Source organism: Lutra lutra, chromosome 2, assembly GCF_902655055.1.
Source record: "Lutra lutra chromosome 2, mLutLut1.2, whole genome shotgun sequence".
In the NCBI taxonomy this organism is placed as follows: Eukaryota; Metazoa; Chordata; class Mammalia; order Carnivora; family Mustelidae; genus Lutra; species Lutra lutra.
The window spans coordinates 209,999,475-210,022,709 of NC_062279.1; the positions used below are offsets into that span (position 1 = coordinate 209,999,475).

The 23,235-nt window shown below is 39.7% G+C and overlaps 1 protein-coding gene and 1 non-coding gene across 25 annotated transcripts in view; both read right to left on the minus strand.

The window, feature by feature from the left end:
- Positions 1-856: 856 nt before the first annotated feature.
- SEC31A (SEC31 homolog A, COPII coat complex component) overlaps positions 857-23,235 on the minus strand; it is a 78,871-nt gene continuing 56,492 nt past the window's right edge. For 16 of the 24 annotated variants that reach the window (XM_047719713.1, XM_047719708.1, XM_047719706.1 and 13 more), the window contains 5 exons: positions 12,153-12,211; positions 10,821-11,084; positions 8,104-8,223; positions 3,220-3,291; positions 857-1,693 (listed from right to left, as the gene is read on the minus strand). In XM_047719713.1, the coding sequence (XP_047575669.1) occupies positions 1,514-1,693; positions 3,220-3,291; positions 8,104-8,223; positions 10,821-11,084; positions 12,153-12,211 (695 nt within the window). In that variant the 3' untranslated portion in view covers positions 857-1,513. Of the gene's footprint in view, positions 1,694-3,219; positions 3,292-8,103; positions 8,224-10,820; positions 11,085-12,152; positions 12,212-14,020; positions 14,060-23,235 lie in introns of all 24 variants that reach the window. The other 8 variants (XM_047719694.1, XM_047719695.1, XM_047719705.1 and 5 more) reach the window with 1 other exon arrangement.
- On the minus strand, positions 4,672-4,778 carry LOC125094557 (U6 spliceosomal RNA). The gene has a single exon (XR_007125577.1). It is a non-coding gene; the product is annotated as a U6 spliceosomal RNA (small nuclear RNA).

A 23,235-nucleotide genomic window follows, 5' to 3' on the forward strand; every position in this document is an offset into this window, starting at 1 on the left:
GAATGGATAAAGAAGATGTGGTTCATATACACAATGGAATACTCTGCAGCCATCAAAAGAAATGACATCTTTCCATTTGCGACGACATGGATGGAACTAGAGGGTATCATGCTTAGCGAAATAAGTCAATCGGAGAAAGACAACTATCCTATGATCTCCCTGACATGAGAGAGAGGAGATGCAACATGGGGGGGTTAAGGAGGTAGGAGAAGAGTAAATGAAACAAGATGGGATTGGGAGGGAGACAAACCATAAGTGACTCTTAATCTCACAAAACAAACTGAGGGTTGATGGGGGAGGAGGGTTGGGAGGGAGGCGTGGGATTATGGACATTGGGGAGGGTAGGTGCTATGATGAGTGCTGTGAAGTGTGTAAACCTGGCGATTCACAGACCTGTACCCCTGGGGATAAAAATATATGTTTATAAAAAATAAAATTAAAAAAAAGAAAAAGAAAAAAGAAAAAAAAAGATATTTATTTCACAGAGAGAAAGACAGCAAGAGAGAGAACACAAACAGGGGTAGTGTAAGGGGAAGCAGCAGGCGTTCCGCTGAGCAGGGAGCCTGATGTAGGATTTTGATCCCAGAACCCTGGGATCATGACCTGAGCCGAAGGCAGATGCTTAACCGACTGAGCCACCCGGGTGCCCCTGCCACACTGCTTGTTCTTAAGACAAACTATCATAAAATCACTTGACATAAAAACTGGATGAAAAATGTCTGCCTTTGATTCAGGAGGTTGACAGAAATTAAATTTTCCTTCTAAATTTACACTTCAGAGCTCTGGGTGACTTTTAAAAAGTGGACAAACAAATTTCTAAATGTAAAATGGAGATAATTCAATCTTAAAACTCAAACAGAATATCGAAAACATTTATTAATACAAAAAAGTCCAATGCATTCCACAGAACAAAAACGCTCATTTTCCCAATAGGTATTTAAAGCTACTGCTCCCACTCTTCATTAATCTTTGCTGAAATCTGGGTAGCGACCTCTAGATTTGGTTATTTGTTCAGAACTCGAGTGAAGCCAAAGACACAAAAAATAGGGATTAAACTAAACTGTGAGCAGCTGTTTTAAAAAGAAAACTACATACACATAGAATAGGGTTACACACTTTAATCTGATTGACATAGAGGAAGCAGGGAGGACGTGAATGAAAGTTAGTTTTGGCTCTGCTTTATGTATAACCAGATGCTCCTTTTCCAAAAAGTATACTGAGGTTTTAAAAACCACATTTAATCAGAATACTTCAGGAAAACACACTATGTGTAATCCAGGAAATACACTATTTGCAGAATAGGAAGATCATCATGGGCAATAAAAGGTTAAAACAAAAGAAAGCACCTGGGTTTTGAGCAGTTCTAAGGTGAGTATATCTGCAGAAATAGTGTAAATGCTCTTGACTGGCTGCTATGGAAACATGCTAATGAGGACTGGTCCATACCTTAACATTTCTTAAAATAGGTTTCTTTGGAAAAATGGCAATATGGGCTGGGAGTAAAGACGTCCTTTTAGACACCCAGCTTATTGGCCTGGGTGAGGACGACTTTGAGAACTGGCATGAAAGCTGAGGTCTCACTGAAGTTGCTGGTGCTGACTATGTGGGTGTGGATGGTCAGGCCTTCTGAGTAGTTGCGCGATTCGATGCTCCTTGCAATGTTGTGCAAACCATTGATGATTGTGGGTGAAAGCTGAAACAAAGGCAGAATCAGGAGAAAGAATTAAATTAAGAAAGACTCTCCCATAAACCCTGATATTTAAAAGGAGATTGAAACAAATATTATAAAAAAGCAAATAAATCATATAGCTTTTCTAGAAATATTTTTGATCAAGCAACTCTTTAAGTTATAAAGCAGAACCATGACAAGATGATTTATATAAGGAAATTATTATGAATTATGAACATATATGAGTCAGTTAACTTTTTTTTTTATAGAAGCCAGCTCTCCTCCCCCAGCTGAAATGCTAACGTCTTTCTCCGCTTAAGAGTGTTAATTCTTCAAATTCTTTAGATACAGGCTCACACCTTTTAAAACTTTCCCATGCATATGAAGGAATTTAAAGGGTTTTTTTGGAATTTGGTTCTTAATCATGCTCTAAGTAAGGACCCAAAGCAGTCAAAAACCATGTCTACAGCAGTGATCTCAAACCTGTGGTCTACCTGCATTCGTAGGCTAACAGCCATCATCATGTACTCAGCTTATCAATTCTTAACTGCTCTTGTAATCTTACCATCTCTTAAAACCATAGTATCTGTAGTTTCCCCATGTCATTACTTAGATTATATGCCCATACTTTTGAGGGAAGAATTTATTTTGGATCAGTCCAGGGACCACAGAACTTTCACTGTTACATCAACTTTCTCTGGTCTGGCTCGCATGACAGGAATGGTTATTATTATTTTTTAAAGATTTTATTTATTTACTTGATAGAGATCACAAGTAGGCAGAGAGAGAAGGGAAGCAGGCTCCCTGCTGAGCAAAGAGCCTGATTTGGGGCTTGATCCCAGGATGCCGGGATCATGACCCAAGCTGAAAGCAGAGGCTTAACCCATTGAGTCACCCAGGCGCCCCAGGAATGGTTATTTTTATCTGATGGGACTGATGTGAGGGATGGAGCAGTGGAATGTTGAAATGCAAAAAATATAGCCACATATAAAACGAACAGAAGGCCAGTTACCTTAGGGCCAATATAAGCCAGATTATATTTCTACTCTTTGTTTTAAGAAGAGTTAAAATTACACTCCTATCTCTCTCTCTCTCTCTCTCACACACACACACACACACACACACACACACACACACACCCCTTCTCCTGTTCTTTCATCCCCAAATTTATTTTTTTTATTTTTTTTTTAAAAGATTTTATTTATTTATTTGACAGACAGAGATCACAAGTAGGCAGAGAGGCAGGCAGAGAGAGAGGAAGGGAAGCAGGTTCCCCGCTGAGCAGAGAGCCCGAGGCGGGGCTCGATCCCAGGACCCTGGGACCATGACCTGAGCGGAAGACAGAGGCTTTAACCCACTGAGCCACCCAGGCGCCCCTAATCCCCAAATTTAAATGACATTTATGATTCAGTTAGCGAAAGCCCATTCCACCACTGTCCTCACAATTTTGCTCCCAAGGACACTCCACACGAATGCTGATGACGTGCTTATTTACTAGCAACTAGGGCTAAATGATTATCATGAATCCTCCTTTTTCCCAACAAACTTACCGTCTGTTCCCTAAGTTTATCATACAGAAACTCCAAGCGTTTGCTGGCATCATCTAGCTTCCTCTTGGTTTGCTGCAGGAGAAAAAAACAGATGGGTTATATTTGAATATTTAACTTTTATCCAAAGACTCTGCCCTGTCTCAGAGTGTAATCCTTACACTCCTGATGCTGACCGGCTTCATGTTATAAAGAAACGGAGGCAGCTATGACTCAGAAACTTCAACTGACCGTTAGGACAGAGTTCAGTAACCTATTCATGGGGGGAGGGTAGGAGGATATGGGGCTGCCTTCCGGGCTGCAAACTGGAGTATTGGTTGGACTGTGGACTGTCTGCTCAGAGAACAAGGCGTGTGCACGTGTAAACGCACTAGCCACGAGCAACACGGAGGGCCGTCTGGAGGCAACAGTGGGCCACTGTGTTGCAGGAGAGAAGATCTAAGGACAGCTACTGTGAATTATGTGTGCTGGCAGCAAGCACAGAGGTGAACTGGAATCTTATTTTAACCTTTCCAATCACTTACATACTTAGTCACATTTGGTTATTTAACCTTGCTTCTTTCTGAGCTTTTCTTCATTTTTTGTTTTTTTAAGTAGGCTTTTTAAAGTAGGCTCCTTGCTCAGTCCAATGTGGGGCTTGAACTCATGACTCCGAGACCAAGACCTGAGCTGAGATCAAGAGTTGGAAACTTAACAGACTAAGTCACCCAAGTGCCCCTCTTTCTGAGCTTTTAAAACACCAAGGGAGAAAAAAAAAAAGAAGAAAATTATGTTCTGTGGCTTAAGATTACTAAGAGGGATATTGTAAAAGGAGTTTTTAAATCAAGGAGGCCTTCCACCTCCCACTCCTCGTACTAGAAGTATAGTGAGAGAAAACCGTTCTAAAACTAAAATTAAAGGTTTCAATTACAATGTGATTAACCTAATGATGTACATTATGCGACAGCCTCAGAACGGACGCTGTTCTTCAGTATTTACCGAGGGTCTACTGTGTGCCATGCTTATGTCTCAGGGACCTCGAATGCCCTTGGTGGAAAAAGACACTAGATAGAAGTATGTTGCAGATGAGATGGTGATGAATGCCAGGAAGCAAGAGTTAACAGAGTGAGGGGCTAGAAGTGCTGGGACTGCGAGGTGGTAAAGAAAGGCCGGACAGCTCCTGGGACATCCGAGAAGCCTGGAGCATGTGTGGCCTGAGTAACGTGGTCACATGGGGGAAGATCCCCGGCAGAAGGAGCAGCAAGTACAAAGCTGTCGATGCTGACGTGCTCCTGGTATGCTGGAAGAAGGAATGTCAATATGTCAGAGGAGGAGAAAGGAAGAGCTCTGAATTTTTGTCCACTGAGATTATGTTGGCTGTGGGTTTTCGTATAAGGCCTTTATTGTGTTGAGGTATGTTTTATGTTCCCTCTAAACCTACTTTGTTGAGGGTTTTATCAAGAATGGATTTTGTATTTGGTCAGATGCAAATTCACAAATGTGCGTGTCATCCTTGTTCAGGGTCCATGCTAATCTTCTCTGTATTGGTCCAATTTTAGTGTATGTGCTGCTGAAGTGAGCGATGACTGATCTATGAACACTGAACCAGCCTTGCATCCTGGGAATAAATCCCACTTGATAGTGGTGGATAATTTTTTTGTTTTTTGGTGAATGACTTTTTAAAAATATTTATTTATTTATTTGAGACCGAGAGCATGGGAGTGGGGGAGGGGCATAGGGAGAGAAAGAGGAGAGAGAATCTCAAAGCAGACTCTGCACTGAGCACAGAGCCTGACGTGGGGCTCAAACTCATGACCCCATGATCATGACCTGAGATGAAATCAGGAGTCGGAAGCTCAACCTACTGAGCCACCCATGTGCCCCTGTGAATGACTTTTTTAATGTACCAACATCCCAACAGCATTTTTCATAGAACTAGAACAAATAATCCTAAAATTTGTATGGAACCACAAAAGACCCCAAATAGCCAAAGCAATCTTGAAAAAGAACCACAAGGCTGAACGCATCAGTGTTCTGGACTTCAAGCTCTATTACAAAGCTGTCATCACCAAGAGAGTATGGTACTGGCACAAAAACAGACACACAGATGACTGGAACAGAAGAGAAAATGCAGAAATAAACTCACAACTATATGGTCAAATAATCTTCAATAAAGGAGGAAGAATACCCAGTGGGAAAAAGACCATCTTTTCAACAAATGGTGTTAGGAAAACTGGACAGCCACATGCCAAAGAATGAACCTGGACCACTTTTCTCACAGCACACACGAACATAAACTCAAAATGGATCAAAGAGCTAAATATAAGACAGGAAACCATAAAAATCCTAGAAGAGAGCACAGGCCATAATTTCTCTGGCATCAGCCATAGCAGTATTTTTCTCCTCCGACAAGGGAAACAAAAGCACAAATAAACTACCGGGACTACTTCTGCACAGTGAAGGAAACAATAAACAAAACTGAAAGGCAACATGCTGAATGGGAGAAGATATCTGCAGAAGACCTATCCAATAAAGGTTTAGATTCCAAATTACACAAAGAACTGATAAGACTCAACACCCCCCCCAAATAATCCAACTAAGAAGTGGGCAGAAGACATGAATTATACTTCTCCGAAGAAGTCATTCAGGCCGCCAGTTGACAGACGAAAAGATGCTCCCATCACTGATTATCAGGGAAATACAAATCAAAACTACAATGAAATATCACCTTACACTGGTCAGAACGGCTGAAGTCAACAACACAGCAAACAACCCAGTGCTGGTGAGGGTGTGGACAAAGGGGACCCTCCTGCGCTGCCTGAAGGAAGGCAAACAGGTACAGCCGCTCTGGAACAGGACGGCTAACAGAAGTCAGAAACACAACTACCCTACGACCCAGCAAGTGCACTACTGAGTTTTTAGTCTTTACCCCCAAATACAAAAACACTAATTCAAAGGGCTACATGCACCCCTATGTTTATCGCAGCATTATTTACAATAGCCAAACTATGGAAGCAACCCAGGTGTCCAGTGACAGATGAATGGATGGAGGCGATGTGGCGTGTACACAACAGAATATCAGTTGGTCGTAAGAAGAATGATAAAGTCTTGCCGTTTGCAACAACATGGACGGAGCCAGAGAGTGTGAGCTGAATAAAATACGTCAATCAGAGAAAGACAAAGGTATGATTTCACCCATATGTGGAATTTAAGAAACAGAATAAACTACCAAAGGAAAAAAAAAAGAGAGAGAGACAAACTAAGAAACAGACTCTAAACTACCAAGAACAATATGATAGTTCCCAGAAGGGAGGTGGATGGGAGGACGGGTGAGACACGTGACATGGACGAGGACACTTGTCACGATGAGCACTCAGCACCATACAAAACTGCTGAAGCACAATGATACACCTCGAATGAATTTTTAAAAAAGAACGAGGAAAAGATGAAGCTATCAGGGATAACGTTACAAACTAAGTCATGTTACAAAACTACTTTGTGGTGTCTGGATACAGCTAACGTGAAAAGACTGTATGACAGCCACATTGTATAAAGGATTCCAGCTAGTGATTAAAAGGATCTGCATGGAGGGGAACCCTGAGAGTCCCTGCTCAAATCTAATCTCATCTCGATACCAGTAGGAGTCTCGCTACCAGGGGCAGAGTCAGCTGGTCGGGATAGGGTATTAGCAACCCCCCACAACTGACTGGTTACAGGAATTACAAGAACAGTTTGTCTTTTGTGGTTCTCTTCTGCCCAGGACTCCTCTGGACCCAGAGGGAAGATGATATGTTGACCTAGAGAAGTTTAAATCAACAAAAATTTATTGAGCTGGGCTGTGTACAATGTGTCATCTCAACTTCTCTATACTGACTCTTGCCTCAAGGAGAGCTGGAGTTCTCTTCATTTTTATCAGGGCTCCTCTGTTTTTGCAGTCAAATGCTCTACCACTGAGCTATACCCCCTGGGCTCCTCTGTTTTTGAATGACTGTGCCCTATTTAGAGGTGCACACAGGGGACAGTGTATGCGGGGCCGTCTGCCTCATCTACTCTCTGTTCCTCTCTGTTTCCATCACTTCCAGAATGCCAGGCACAATGGCTTGGCGCTAACTGATCCCTGCTTCTGATTTGCTGACACATTTAGTACAGGGAATAGCTTTGTAAAACACCAGAAGAAAGCTGCACATATTAATACTCAATGTCTGATGAAACAACAAATTCCAGAAGCTGTTTTTCAAGCAGACAAGTGGCCAGTGACTAAATAAACATATTCAATGTTTGTTGGCAGAAACTTAGAGTTCGTCTAGAACAAGATCGGCTTTGTTGAATTTTTGTTGTTGCCAATACACAGGCATCCTCTCAATGAACTAAGTAAAATCAGTTGCTTTAACTATGAATAGGAGTCTAGAATCTAAAACAATTATTTTTAAGATCTTTGCAAAGTTACATGTAAGATTATCGATCTACTTTTAAAAGCTTTGATCTGAGCTCAGAAAGAAAGCCCCAACCTGAATCTCTTACATGCCACCATTCTGTTCTATTTACATGACAGACATGAGGTCTGCTGCTGAGCGGCAGTGCTGCACAGTGAGTGAGAGCATAAATTCCACACCCAAACTGGGTTTGAATTCTGGCTCTGACCTTAGGTGTTGACTGGTTTTTGCTTACTTTAGTTGTCTGTAAAAAAAAAGATGACAAATTTACCTACCATGGGGTTGCTGGGAGGATTAAATACTTACCTATGAAAGATATTAAATACATTTCTATATGTAAAGCAAAGTATGTAAGTGCTAGTTTTATTACTATTGTACAAACTTCTAAAGTCTATCTTGTAAGGCTTCCTGCGATTACAGAAGAGCTGCCTACGTGCTTATTTTAAATGAGCAAAACATGAGAACAAATACATACAGGATCTGTAGCCGAAGAGAGGCAGCGCTGAATGAGATCCTCGAATGTGGTCTTTAGAATGAGGTGCTCATCTGGAATAGGTTTCTTGGTAATTTTTTCTGTTGGCAAAGACTGCACATGCTGGAAGAAATAATACCATAAAGTGACCAGAAATGACCGGAAATTACCTATACACAAGCCCTGAAACTCTGTGATAAAAAGAAAACCACTTGTTAAAATCAAATGACAAATTAACATGTGAAATCCCTTGGGATAAGTAAAAATGAAAATCAGATATTCAGTAGAAGGAACAGGCTTCTCTACAGCTTTGATTTTCAAAACCAGAACTGGATATAAAGAATTCAGTCAATCATGGCACACATGTTGATCTCTACTGTACGTATCTGGGGCGAGCAGACAGCAGACCTACGCCAGCAGGAAGCAAGCCCGCGAGCGAGGGTGGCTGCTTGCTCTGCTTGTCAGTTCATTGGTTTATCTTGGCATTCTTCTGTTCTTTGGTTTGTTCTTGAAGGTTGGTAATTGGTCTATCATCAAACTGCAAGATTTTTTATTTCAAGATTTTATTTATTTATTTGAGAGAGAAAGTGCACAAGAGAGAGCACAAGCAGGGGGAGGGGCAGAGGTAGAGGGAGAAGCAGGCTCCCCACTGAGCAGGGAGCGCAATGTGAGGCTCGATCCCATGACCTGAGCCAAAGGCAGCCACTTCACCGAGCCACCCAGATACCCCCTCAAACTGCCAAGATTAAGTCAAAAGTTGGCATAGAAGAGACCATGATGTAACTGAATGTACAGATGGAAAGATAAAGAAGGACTGGTTTGTTTTTAAAGTTCTGATTTATTAGTTCATTCACTAAAAAAAAAAAAAAGGGGGGGGGGCCCAGGGACTGACTATGTATTTACAAGCCAATTCAGAAATTATCTCAGCTCTCTGGCAATTTATTAGGCTAAAAGAAGAAAATGAAAGTTTCAAAGTTTCATTAAAAAAAAGTTTACTAACATTTATATCTTAATGAAAGATGTTACTTGAAAAAAGTAAAAAAATAAAATGTCACCAGTACATCTAAGATAGCAGCTGTATTGGTATTTAATTGCTACTAAGCTAACGTTAATGGAACCAACAGATAGTAGAACTAGAATTTAACTGAGGGGCAAGCTCTCTGCAGGAAATTATATCAGAAGGACAAGTAGGAGTCAACGAGTTAAATGAGAAAGGAAAAGCATTCCGGGCAGCGCAAGAACGTGTCCAAAGGAAGGATCATGATACAGGTGACTAAAAGGAGGCCAGTGTAGCTGGGGCAGACAGCAAGGAGGAATATGCAGCTGAGGGCTTCTGGATAATGTGAAATATTTTGGTCTTTATCTTGAGAGAAATGTTTTGAATAAAGATGAGATAAGACCAGATAGATGATCAAAGGCAGACTAATTAGAGGCTCCTGCACTGCTGAAAACTGGGGTGAAGGCAGCATAGACCAGACTGGAAGTGCAGGCCGGAGATCTGAGAGAGATTTTTAAAACAGTAACAACAAGATTTAGGGATAGACTTGAAAGAGGGATTAAAGGAAAAGAGTATAAAGATGATTCCTAGGTTTTCGGCTAGATTAAATAGGAAGGATTATGGTGCCATGCACTGAAGCAGGAAACACCGAGGTTTGAAGACCAGATTCTGAAGATGAGGTTTAGGAGGATGACTATGAATAAGGCTTCAGAAATGTGGAGTGTGAGGTGCCTTGGAGACATCCAGATAGGCAGGCAGCTGGATGTAAAGGCCTGGCTGAACACATACATCCCGCAGCATTCCCTTCCGGCAGTAAATGAGGTTCCGGTCTAGATGAGTACAGCATGAGCAGCCCAGGTCTAAACAAAAGTGAATGCTGGGTAGCTTCCCAAACTAGCGTAGACTTGTAATCATAAAAAAAAAATAACAGTGCATCTTTGTAGTTTAAAGTCCTGCGGAAAGAAGTCAGTTCTCCCACCTCCATCAAAACACTGGTTTTTATAATGGAACGTAGTAAAGCACAGCCTTGTGACAGAGAAACATGTTTATAAATTTGACTTCAATGGGTCAAAGACAAAAACAGAACTAGTTTTATACTTTGGGCAGGGATTTGTTTCACCTTCTTATGTTAACTTTCACCCAAGCTCTTCACTCTTCACGAACAGATCAAAATGTTTACCTTTGTGTGTCTAAGTCAGTTAGTTATATGTGATTTTTTAATCGTCTAGAACCCTTCCAACTAGGTGTTTGTATGTGAAAAGCAGTACAAATTTGTGTCTCCATGTGAAGGTAGGCTGTATAGTGTAAGCTCTTACACATACACAAGGAAAGATACAACTCATTACACTTTATTTTTTACATTAAAGGGGAAAACCTTTGGAAATAACTTCTGCTTAGCAAGCCTGGCTGAAAATATGGATTCAACTGATCTTAAATGGCTACTGGTTAGGTCAAATGAAATACTGCGATTGTCAAGTTAGTGTAAACATACACTAGCAAATACATGAGCGTCTTCCAGGAGGTTTATGGCCACGTAACGGAAAAATATCCCTGCACGATCAGTCTTAAAAACAAGGGTTACTATTTTTTATTTAGGTTGTCTTAATTTAAACCAAATATAGATGTTCACTAATAAAGGTGTAATCATCAAAGTTAACACATTAAAAAACATGAACTGAAACAGAGCCATCTTCCCCTTCCACGGACGCAGATTGACTGTTACCTGGATGGTATTTCCAATAGGAGCCCCTGGCGCGCCTTCAATATTGGGCTTGGAGAAAGAAGGTGGCACGCCTGGTTGACCGAGGGGTTGCGGGATGCCATGGAAGGTCTGGCCACCTGTAAGGTGAGGCTGTGGGAATGAAGCTTGGCTTGACAGAGGTGTGGGGGCTGAAGGCTGCTGTGGCAGCATCTGGGACTGGAGGTCACCCAAAGGGCTCATGATTGGTGACGTGATGGGAACAGGAGGCACAAAGTTTTCAGGCATCTTTTAAAAGACAGAAATAAAAGACAGCAAGCATAAGCCAAAGAGTATCATTTACTTACCCTTAAATAAGGTTAACATTTAAAAAATGTTATTTGTTTGTAGTAGTATTCTACTTTCAAATGAAATTTTATGCAGAATTCTAGAGTAAAACATAAAACTAGAGCTAATCTGGGTAAGAGGGATAGAAAGCTCAAAACTGGACCTCTCAGTTTCCCCTTTGTCTTCCATACATTCTCTCATATGGGGAGCCAAAACAAGGCGTTTTGAAAGAGGATGTCAAAGTCTAGAGAATTATATCTAGCAAATACTGGAATCAAATATGCCAAATGAATGTTTATTAATGTGATCCTGATGTAATGCTCCTTTTCCTAGATCACTAAGTAGATGTTACCTGTCAATCCAACCATATTAAAAGTAGTAGATTTAATTTCTAATTTCTCATTATTACTAACCTAAATTTTGGGGTTTTTTGGCCCATTTAGTGCCTCCCAATTTTATTGTTATGCCCTCTCATTACTATATTTAAGGAAAGGAAATTACCAGAAGTTTAAAAAAAAAAAAAAAAGTAAAAACGTTTGGGAAGGAAGGAGCAGAGAAGAATCTTATCTTGTGCTCCAAAGCGCTCAACAGTTACTGACAGTTAAACACTACTCAGCTAGTGTGTTGTTTCTTCATATTATATGTGATAGACAAAACAGTCCAAAATATAATTACCAAATTCAGGACTACTGTTGGAAACCGAAGACCAAACACACCCGCAAAAGAAAAAAATCATTGGGAAATTTTGTTTCCTACTCTTTGAAAGATACCTGTTGGGAATTTACATCTTGTCTTCCAATGGGAGTTAAATTCACACCACCATACTGGTTTTTTGTTTTGTTTTTAAACTAAACAAAGGATGTAAACTTTTTTTTTTTTTTAAACTAAACAAAGGATGTAAGCTAAAATACACTTGAAACCTGTTGGTCAGTAAACTTTGCTTTTAAAGGTCAGTGAAGGGTGGTGTATTCCAGGTGGCTTTGGGATTAACAGAACACCTGTGGGCAACTAGACCAACTTTTCTAGTACCTTCTTCTTCTTAGGTACTCTGTTCAAAGCTGGAGGGTCATTCCAACCATTCTGAGGACCTAAAAGAGAAAATAAAGGGCATTTTCCTTTAGAATTCGGAAAAGAAGAAAACTCAATTGTATTCATCTTACAATACCTTCAAATTCTGCCTTAACCCCGAGGATAACTCACAAAAGTTTTATCAGCTGAGCTTTGGGGATCACTCTGAAGCCCTGGATTCTCAAATCATTTCCTCAAATATTCACAAAGCCTTGGCTTACTAGGCAAGGTAACTTAGTATTATTTCCATTTACTGTGAAAGAGCTGTACTGTATTTAGGGACAGTGAAGACTTAATGTTATACTGACGTATAACCTTCAAAGATCAGTTAGAAATTCTCTCTTAATAAATAAAAAAATGAATCACCTGAGTCTGCTAAAAAATAAAAAAGCCACTTTTGCTAGCTATATTCAACATGCAGAAAAGAAATCTCCTATTTCCCGAGAGAGCAATTCAACATAAGAAAATCACCCATATGGCAGAAACACTTTAAAAGAAGGTCTCAACTGCACAATACTGCAGATCTATCATCTTTGCCTTAGAAATTGTTTATAAAGTAGAAAGCATTTACGTATACATGATAAGATTTTTTTTTAATGCCACACACAAAATTCAAGGTTGGCAGCAAATACAAAATTAAACTACTGTCAACTTCAGTAAATTTCCCCTAAAAAGCCCCCAAAACCCTTCATCTCAAAGTGAAAAACAGACATCAGTAGCACAATTAAGTACTTTAATGCCAGTATCTTTAAAGAAAACATGTCAGAAATAAAGATAGGATCATTTTAAAATCAAAATGTAATCATTTTACATTTCATTGATTTTTATGTATGTTTACAGTTAAAGCAAAAAGTTCTCTTTCAACAAATCAGACGTTCTTTCAGGATTTTACCTTTTACTTATTTTATCGATACCCATATTAAATCACAACAAAACTGCTTAGCAGACCAAAGAACCTGTGATCCGTACATAATGCCACAGAAATTTTTTAAAAAACAAGATCTTCCAACGGCAGCATGGACTCATTTGCCTTGACTTTTTTAAAGTTTACTTTTTAATTTTTTTTAGTCATCTCCACACCCAACATGTGGCTCAAACTCCCAACCCTGACAGCAAGAGTCACGTGTCTCTCTGAGCCAGCCAGGCATCCTTCCTTTGTCTTGATTTTAAAAAATGGAATTGGGACGCCTGGGTGGCTCAGTGGGTTAAGCCGCTGCCTTGGGCTCAGGTCATGATCCCAGCGTCCTGGGATCGAGTCCCACATCGGGCTCCTTGTTCTGTAGGGAGCCTGCTTCTCCCTCTGCCTCTGCCTGCCACTCTGTCTGCCTGTGCTCTCTCTCTCTCTCTCTGACAAATAAATAAATAAAATCTTTGTAAAAAAAAAAAAAAATGGAATTAATTTTCTACAGGTTTACTAGAAGACAGAATGCCAAACAATCCTCAAAATAACCAAGAGCTAATCACAAAATATTAAACTACATGCTGCTACCTGTTTGACAAATTCTTAAAGTTCTGGTCATACACACAGAATCATTTAAATCAATCTCATCACCTTCTAACTTTACTCCTATCTAAGACAATCTTGATACAGTCATTGTCTTTATGATTATATAAAATAGAAAACTTTAATGATTTAAGCTACTGTGTCACCATGTTAATTCAATCAATTCTAAGATTTGATTTGATTAAGAAGTCAAATTAAAAAATGATACTGATCAGATTTAGAATATCATCAACTTTGAGGTTCACATGCATTATTGTGAATGGTCATTCATTAACTGTATTCAATGACTGAAAATTTCCAAAGATATATTTTATAACCAATTCACCTTCCAGCATAGGTGCCTGGTCTTGCATAAATTGATTTTCTGTAGACAAAATGTAAAAGTCACTTAAACAGCATTAGCATCAAAAAGATTCTAAACTCTACCTCATTTTGTAATTGCTTCTCCCTCCATCAACTCAAAAAAGAACAAACTAATTTTATAAGGGGAAAAAAAAACCTTCTTTTTATCAAGTCACGTAAAATGTCTTCTATCCAATTAAGAAAATAATCAGTTTTTGGGTAAATCAAATTCATTTAGGTTGTGTCAGATCTGATTAACTCTTTAACACCACCTTTTTCTCTTATTGTGCTGCCTGCTTAAGAAAAAATTTTGTTCATGCCTATTTAAAACAATATTTCCCTGTTTGCATGGATTTTTTTCCTATTATTTGATCAATAACATCATGGTGGGGGGAGCACTCAGTATTAGTTAAAGCTGTCATCAAAGTTAGCTGAGGATCTTGTTAAAATGCAGATTCTAATTCACTGCCTATAGGGAAGGGCCTGAGATTCTATTGTTCCAGCTGGATCCCAAGTAATGCCAGTGCCGCTTGCTGGTCAAAGCCCTCTTTTAGTAGGGATTTAAAGAAAAATGGGAGGCACTCTACACTGTCCTACAAACTTCACCCTGTACTTGTTAAAGATAAGAATGTCAGAGAATCGTAGCAAGGTGGTGCCAACTTTACTGCCAGATGTGGGAGGCATCCTGATGAAAATGTAATTTCATATAATTCATGTCACACCATGAATACAAGCATAAATGACAACAGACCCAGTCCACAGGTAACCACTGATGTGGTCTTTTTTGTAAAAATATATGGATTTGCACAGGCCTTCCAGAAACCACTACTTAAGAGAACTGAAGTTTCTGGCAGTGGACCAGAGAAAAAAATGCTGAAAACTAACACAGCAAAACCAAAACGATCAGACATTCAGGGTCAGGCCAGGCCCAGCCTGAAATCAAAAGTATGGCAGTGGAAATAAATTATATGCACATGTAACCTACAGAAATTCAAGGCAACTTCCTCATCAAGAGCTTAACTAAAGAACACAGTGATCAAGGATTTCCTGTTTTTTTATAAGTGATTTCCTATTTTTGCCTTACATAACAATTTTACAACCTAATTCCCCATGCAAGATATAACCTCCTAGCACTACTGTCAGTAAAGTCCTGGGAGTCATTGTGTGTGGGTGATTACAGAGGACTGACCTGAAGCACAACCACCGATGTACTCTCTACCATAAGACTTCTGCTTCCAGATGGGGGGGAGCCTGTATATTGCAAAGCTAAAGTACCAGAAATACCTTGGCCTACACCCTTTCCTTCAGAAGGAGTTTCAACAACATGCCTTCCTCTACTGCCCCATCAGAGGCAGGAAGAGATGACAGCGGGTTCCCCTCTAACTTCTCATGGCATTGACTCAAGACCTGGGTATGAAAGCCTGGGAGGGTACCCCGAGATTTCACAAACTATTAGCACAAAAAGGTTTGTGGAGCAATTTCATAGGACCCTTTGGTAAAATGACTCCAAATTCAAAATGAAATCAAATCAAATTCAAAACTAGGAATGATACTTCATCAGAATTAGAAACAAAAAGACTCGAAACGGGAATGGATAGCCAATGGGCGAGCTCACATATGTTGGGGGTGCAGATGTCCTGTTGAGTAGCAAGTAACAGCTGTACAACAATCAAAGTTCGCCCTCAAAATATATGCCTGACTCTTCCCAACCTCAACTATCTAATGTGTTTATATTTAGAGATATGTTTTATTTCAACCCGGATAATCCTTGTTCAAATCTCTTATCAATTTAGTACCGTTTTGTTTCAGCTATAACTGTAACCCTTTTCAGTCTTTTTGTTTTGTCTTTAAATTGAATGTTTAAATGACTTTTTAAAAACACGAAAAATTGACTTCTATACATTTTAATAGCCACAGAAGGTAAAGCAAGCTACATGAACAACATAAATATCCCTAGAAAACAGTATCATAGATGTGCAAAATGATACTTTTGGTCAACATTTTAAAAAAATCAACACGGGAGGCAGGAGTCAAGATGGCGGAGGAGTAGCGGCTGAGACGACATCAGGTAGCAGGAGATCCACTAGACAGCTTATCAATCCATTGTGAACACCTACAAACCCAACAGGAGATTGAAGAGAAGAAGAGCAACAATTCTAGAAACAGAAAATCGACCACTTTCTGAAAGGTAGGACAGTGGAGAAGTGAACCCAAAGCGACAGGAGGATAGACCACGGGGGGAGGGGCCGGCTCCTGGCAAGCGGCGGAGCAATGGAGCACTAAATCAGAACTTTTTAAAAGTCTGCTCCATGGAGGGACATCGCTCCACAGGCTAAACTGGGGTGAAGCCCATGTGGGGTAAGCGTGGTTCCAGGTCCCGTGGGGTCACAGAAGTATCGGGGGTGTCTGAGTGTTGCAGAGCTTGCAGGTATTAGAGCAGGGAAGCTGGCTACAGAGATGGAGCCAAGGAGTGAGCTCTTAGCTCAGGGTTACCTTATCGTGATCCACGGCACAGGCCACTGCTCTGTGAGCGGGGACCCCACAAGATCCGGGGAGACCCCCCTGGAAGAGCACAGGGATCTGCAGGGTTCAGAGGCTCCAGGCGGGGCTGTGTGCCAGAGACAGAGACGCTCGGTCACAGACCGGGTGAGCTCAGAGCACGGCCGGAGGCCAGGGAGACGGGAGTGACTGAGCGCCTTTCTCCGAGGGCGCACTGAGGAGTGGGGCCCCGAGCTCTGGGCTCCTCTGGGCCAGAGACTGGGCAGCTGCCATTTTCAGGCCCGTCCTCTGGAACTCTATGGAAAGCACTCAGGGAACAAAAGTTCCCGAAAGCGAACCCAAGCAGATTACTTAGCCCGGCCTCTGGTAAGGGCGGGGCAATTCTGTCTCGGCAAAGACACTGGAGAATCACTACAACAGGCCCCTCCCCGAGAAGATCAACAAGAAACCCAGCCAAGACCAAGTTCACTTACCAAGGAGAACAGCGGAACTCCAGAAGAGGAGAAAGCAAAGCATGGAATTCATGGCTTTCTCCCGAAGATTCTTTAGCCTTGCAAAGTTAAATAATTTAATTTTATTTTTTCTTCCGCTAAATTTTTTTAACTTTTACCCTTTCCTCTTTTAACGTTTTTTAACTAGTTTATATTAACAATACCTTTCATTTAAAAAAAAATCTTTTTTGAACCATCATTATTATAGTCATATTTTATCCTTGATTGTATCTAACTTTATTTTTTGTATACACATAGGGTTTTTTCTTCTAAAAAAATCTGGGTTCAACTTCTAATAGATCAAAATATACCTTAAATCTAGCACAGGGCTTTGTTCGAGTCTCCAGCCTGAGCAAATTCACTCTACTTTCTTTTTCTTTATTCTCCCAACCAACTTATCTTATCAACTCCTTTTTTAGAAAATTTTTTCAATTTTTTTTTAGAAAATTTAAAAAAAATTTCATCTTTATAGTCCTATTCCATCCCCTCATCGTGTTTACCCTTATATATGTTTTTCATTCGTTAAAATTTGGGGAGGTAGTATCTTCTAAGAGACCAAAGTACTCCCAAAATTAAGTGGGTGACCCTGTTCTATTCACCAGTCTAATATATACATAATTTTCTCTTTTTTATATTTTTTATTTATTTTTCATTTTTTAATTTTCTCTCTTTTTTTTTTTTTCTGAACTTCTTTTTACCCCCTTTCTTCCCCCCACGATTTGGGGTCTCTTCTGATTTGGTTAAAGCACATTTTCCTGGGGTCTTTGCCACCCTTTTAGTATTTTATTCGCTCCTTCATATATTCTTATCTGGATAAAATGACAAGGCAGAAAAACTCACCACAACAAAAAGAACAAGAGGCAGGACCGAAGGCCAGAGACCTAATCAATACGGACATTGGTAATATGTCAGATCTAGAGTTGAATGACGATTCGCAAGGTGCTAGCTGGGCTTGAAAAAGGCATGGAAGATATTAGAGAAACCCTGTCTGGAGAAATAAAAGCCCATTCTGGAGAAATAGAAGAACTAAAATCTAACCAAGTTGAAATAAAAAAAGCTATTAATAAGGTGCAATCAAAAATTGAGGCTGTTACTGCTAGGATAAATGAGGGAGAAGAGAGAATTAGCGATATAGAAGACCAAATGACCAAGCTGAGCAAAAGAGAGACAAACAACTACTGGACCATGAGGGGAGAATTCGAGATAAGTAATACTGTAAGATGAAGCAACATTAGAATAATTGAGATTCCAGAAGAAGAAGAAAGAGAAAGGGGAGCAGAAGGTATACTGGAGAATTATTGTAGAGAATTTCCCTAATATGGCAAAGGGAACAAGCACCAAAATCCAGGAGGTGCAGAGAACCCCCCTCAAAATCAGTAAAAATGGGTCCAGACCCCGTCATCTCATAGTAAATGTACAAGTCTTAGCGACAAAGAGAAAATCCTGAAAGCAGCCCGGGACAAGAAATCTGTAACATACAATGGTAAAAATATTAGATTGGCAACAGACTTATCCACAGAGACCTGGCAGGCCAGAAAGAGCTGGCATGATATATTCAGAGCATTAAATGAGAAAAACATGCAGCCAAGAATACTATATCCAGCTAGGCTATCACTGAAAATAGGAGGAGAGAGAAAAAGCTTCCAGGACAAACAAAAACTGAAAGAATTTGCAAACACCAAACCAGCTCTACAGAAAATATTGAAAGGGGTCCTCTAAGCAAAGCGAGACCCTAAAAGTAGTAGATCAAAAAAGAACAGAGACAATATACAGTAACAGTCACCTTACAGGTAATACAATGGCACTAAGTTCATATCTCTCAATAGTTACCCTGAATGTTAATGGGCTAAATGCCCCAATCAAAAGATGCAGGGTATCAGAATGGATAAAAAAACAAAACCCATCAATATGCTGTCAACAAGAAACTCATTTTAGACCCAAAGATGCCTCCAGATTTAAAGTGAGGGGGTGGAAAACTATTTACCATGCTAATGGACATCAAAAGAAAGCTGGGGTGGTGATCCTTATATCAGATCAATTAGATTTTAAGCCAAAGACTATAATAAGAGATGAGGAAGGACACTATATCATACTCAAAGGGTCTGTCCAACCAACAAGATCTAACAATTTTAAATATCTATGCCCTTAACATGGGAGCAGCCAACTACATAAACCAATTAATAACAAAATCAAAGAAACACATCGACAATAATACAATAATAGTAGGGGACTTTAACACTCCCCTCACTGAAATGAAAATGGACAGATCATCCAAGCAAAAGATCAACAAGGAAATAAAGGCCTTAAATGACACACTGGGCCAGATGGACATCACAGATATATTCAGAACATTCCATTCCAAAGCAACAGAATACACATTCTTCTCTAGTGTACATGGAACATTCTCCAGAATAGATCACATCCTGGGTCATAAATCAGGTCTCAACTGGTATCAAAAGATTGGGATCATTCCCTGCATATTATCAGACCACAATGCTCTGAAGCTAGAACTCAACCACAAGAGGAAATTTGGAAAGAACCCAAATACATGGAGACTAAACAGCATCCTTCAAAAGAATGAATGGGTCAACCAGGAAATTAAAGAAGAATTGAAAAAATTCATGGAAACAAATGATAATGAAAACACAATGGTTCAAAATCTGTGGGACACAGCAAAGGCAGTCCTGAGAGGAAATATACAGCGATACAAGCCTTTCTCAAGAAACAAGAAAGGTCTCAAATACACAACCTAACCCTACACTTAAAGGAGCTGGAGAAAGAACAACAAAGAAAGCCTAAACCCAGCAGGAGAAGAGAAATAATAAAGATTAGAGCAGAAATCAATGAAATAGAAACCAAAAATAACAACAGAACAAATCAACAAAACTAGAAGCTGGTTTTTTGAAAGAATTAATAAGACTGATAAAACCCTGGCCAGACTTATCAAAAAGAAAAGAGAAAGGACCCAAATAAATAAAATCATGAATGAAAGAGGAGAGATCACAACCAACACCAAAGAAATACAAACAATTATAAGAACATATTATTATGAGCAACTCTAAGCCAGCAAATTTGACAATCTGGAAGAAATGGATGCACTCCTAGAGACATAAAATCTACCACAACTAAGCCAGGAAGAAACAGAAAACCTGAACAAACCCATAACCAGTAAGGAGATTGAAGCAGTTATCAAAAATCTCCCAACAAACAAGAGCCCAGGGCCTGATGGATTCCCAGGGGAATTCTACCAAACATTTAAAGAAGAATTAATTCCTATTCTCCTAAAACTGTTCCAAAAAATAGAAATGGAAGGAAAACTTCCAAACTCATTTTATGAGCCAGCATCACCTTGATCCCAAAACCAGACAAAGATCCCATCAAAAAAGAGAATTACAGACCAATATCCTTGATGAACACAGATGCGAAAATTCTCACCAAAATACTAGCCAATAGCATTCAACAGTACATTAAAAGGATTATTCACCATGACCAAGTGGGATTTATTCCAGGGCTGCAAGGTTGGTTCAACATCCGCAAATCAATCAATGTGATACAACACATTAATAAAAGAAAGAACGAGAACCATATGATCCTCTCAATAGATGCTGAAAAAGCACTTGACAAAGTACAGCATCCCTTCCTGATCAAAACTCTTCCAAGTACAGGGATAGAGGGCACATACCTCAATATCATCAAAGCCATCTATGAAAAACCCACCGCAAATATCATTCTCAATGGAGAAAAACTGAAAGCTTTTCTGCTAAGGTCAGGAACACGGCAGGGATGTCCGTTATCACCACTGCTATTCAACATAGTACTTATTAGAAGTCCTAGCCTCAGCAATCAGACAACAAGAAGAAATTAAAGGCATCCAAATCGGCAAAGAAGAAGTCAAACTATCACTCTTTGCAAATGATATGAAACTGTATGTGGAAAACCGAAAAGACTCCACTCCAAATCTGCTAGAACTTGTACAGGAATTCAGAAAATGTCAGGATATAAAATCAATGCACAGAAATCAGTTGCATTTCTTTACACCAGCAAGACAGAAGAAAGAGAAATTAAGGAGTCAATCCCATTTACAATTGCACCCAAACCGTAAGATACCTAGGAAGAAACCTAACCAAAGAGGCAAAGAATCTATACTCAGAAAAGTACAAAGTACTCGTGAAAGAAATTGAGGAAGACACAAAGAAATGGAAAAATGTTCCATGCTCATGGATTGGAAGAACAAATATTGTGAAAATGTCTATGCTACCTAAAGCAATCTACACATTTAATGCAATCCCTATCAAAATCCCATCCATTTTTTTCAAAGAAATGGAACAAATAATCCTAAAATTTATATAGAACCAGAAAAGACCTCAAATAGCCAAAGGAATATTGAAAAAGAAAGCCAAAGTTGGTGGCATCACAATTCCGGACTTCAAGCTCTATTACAAAGCTGTCATCATCAAGACAGCATGGTACTGGCACAAAAACAGACACATAGATCAATGGAACAGAATAGAGAGCCCAGAAATAGACCTTCAACTCTATGGTCAACTCATCTTCGACAAAGCAGGAAAGAATGTCCAATGGAAAAAGGATAGTCTCTTCAACAAATGGCGCTGGGAAAATTGGACAGCCACATGCAGAAAAATGAAATTGGATCATTTCCTTACACCACACACGAAAGTGGACTCAAAATGGATGAAGAACCTCAATGTGAGAAAGGAATCCATCAAAATCCTTGAGGAGAACACAGGCAGCAACCTCTTCGACCTCAGCTGCAGCAACTTCTTCCTAGGAACATTGCCAAAGGCAAGGGAAGCTACGGCGAAAATGAACTATTGAGATTTCATCAAGATCAAAAGCTTTTGCACAGCAAAGGAAACAGTTAAGAAAACCAAAAGACAACTGACAGAATGGGAGAAGATATTTGCTAACAACATATCAGATAAAGGGCTAGTGTCCAACATCTATAAAGAATTTATCAAGCTCAATACCCAAAGAACAAATGATCCAATCAAGAAATGGACAGAGGACATGAACAGACATTTCTGCAAAGAAGACATCCAGATGGCCAACAGACACATGAAAAAATGCTCCACATCACTCAGCATCAGGGAAATACAAATCAAAACCACAATGAGATATCACCTCACACCAGTCACCTCACACCTCACACCAGAATGGCTAAAATTAACAAGTCAGGAAATGACAGATGCTGGCGAGGATGCGGAGAAAGGGGAACCCTCCTACACTGTTGGTGGGAATGCAAGCTGGTGCAACCACTCTGGAAAACAGCATGGAGGTTCCTCAAAATGTTGAAAACAGAGCTACCCTAAGACCCAGCAATTGCACTACTGGGTATTTACCCTAAAGATACAAACGTAGTGATCCGAAGGGGCATGTGCACCCGAATGTTTATAGCAGCAATGTCCACAACAGCCAAACCTAGATGTCCATCTACAGACGAATGGATAAAGAAGATGTGGTATATATACACAATGGAATACTATGCAGCCATCAAAAGAAACAAAATCTTGCCGTTTGTGATGATGTGGATGGAACTAGAAGGTATTACGCTTAGCAAAATAAGTCAATCGGAGAAAGACAATTATCATATGATCTCCCTGATAGAAGGAAGTGGAGATGCAACGTGGGGGATTTGGGGGTAAGAAAAGAATAAATGAAACAAGGTGGGATCGGGAGGGAGACAAACCATAAGAGACTCTTAATCTCACAAAACAAACTGAGGGTTGCCGGCGGCAGGGCAAGGAGAGGGGGGTGGGTTATGGACACTGGGGAGGGTATGTGCTATGGTGAGTGCTGTGAAGTGTGCAAACCTGGAGATTCACAGAACTGTACCGCTGGCACTAATAATACATTATATGTTAATTTAAAAAATAAATTGGAAAAAAAAATTTACTGAATGAATGTTCTGATGATTGCAATGTTAGTTTTCAGTTTCTCTGAGCCTCAGGCATATAGTTCATGTGGTTCACTAATAGTTACAGGCCTTGCAAGTCCTAATGTCTGCCAGGAATTATCCACTGGATAAATGCAATTTCCAAGTCTTACAGAGAACCATGATATGATCATAAGACACATAAGGGAAAAGATAAAATTTAGAGTCACAATTATTTATATATCATAAATAAAATTTTTAGCAAATAAAAAAATAAAATATGGTCAAGCTATAACTATTAGTTAAAAGACAGGG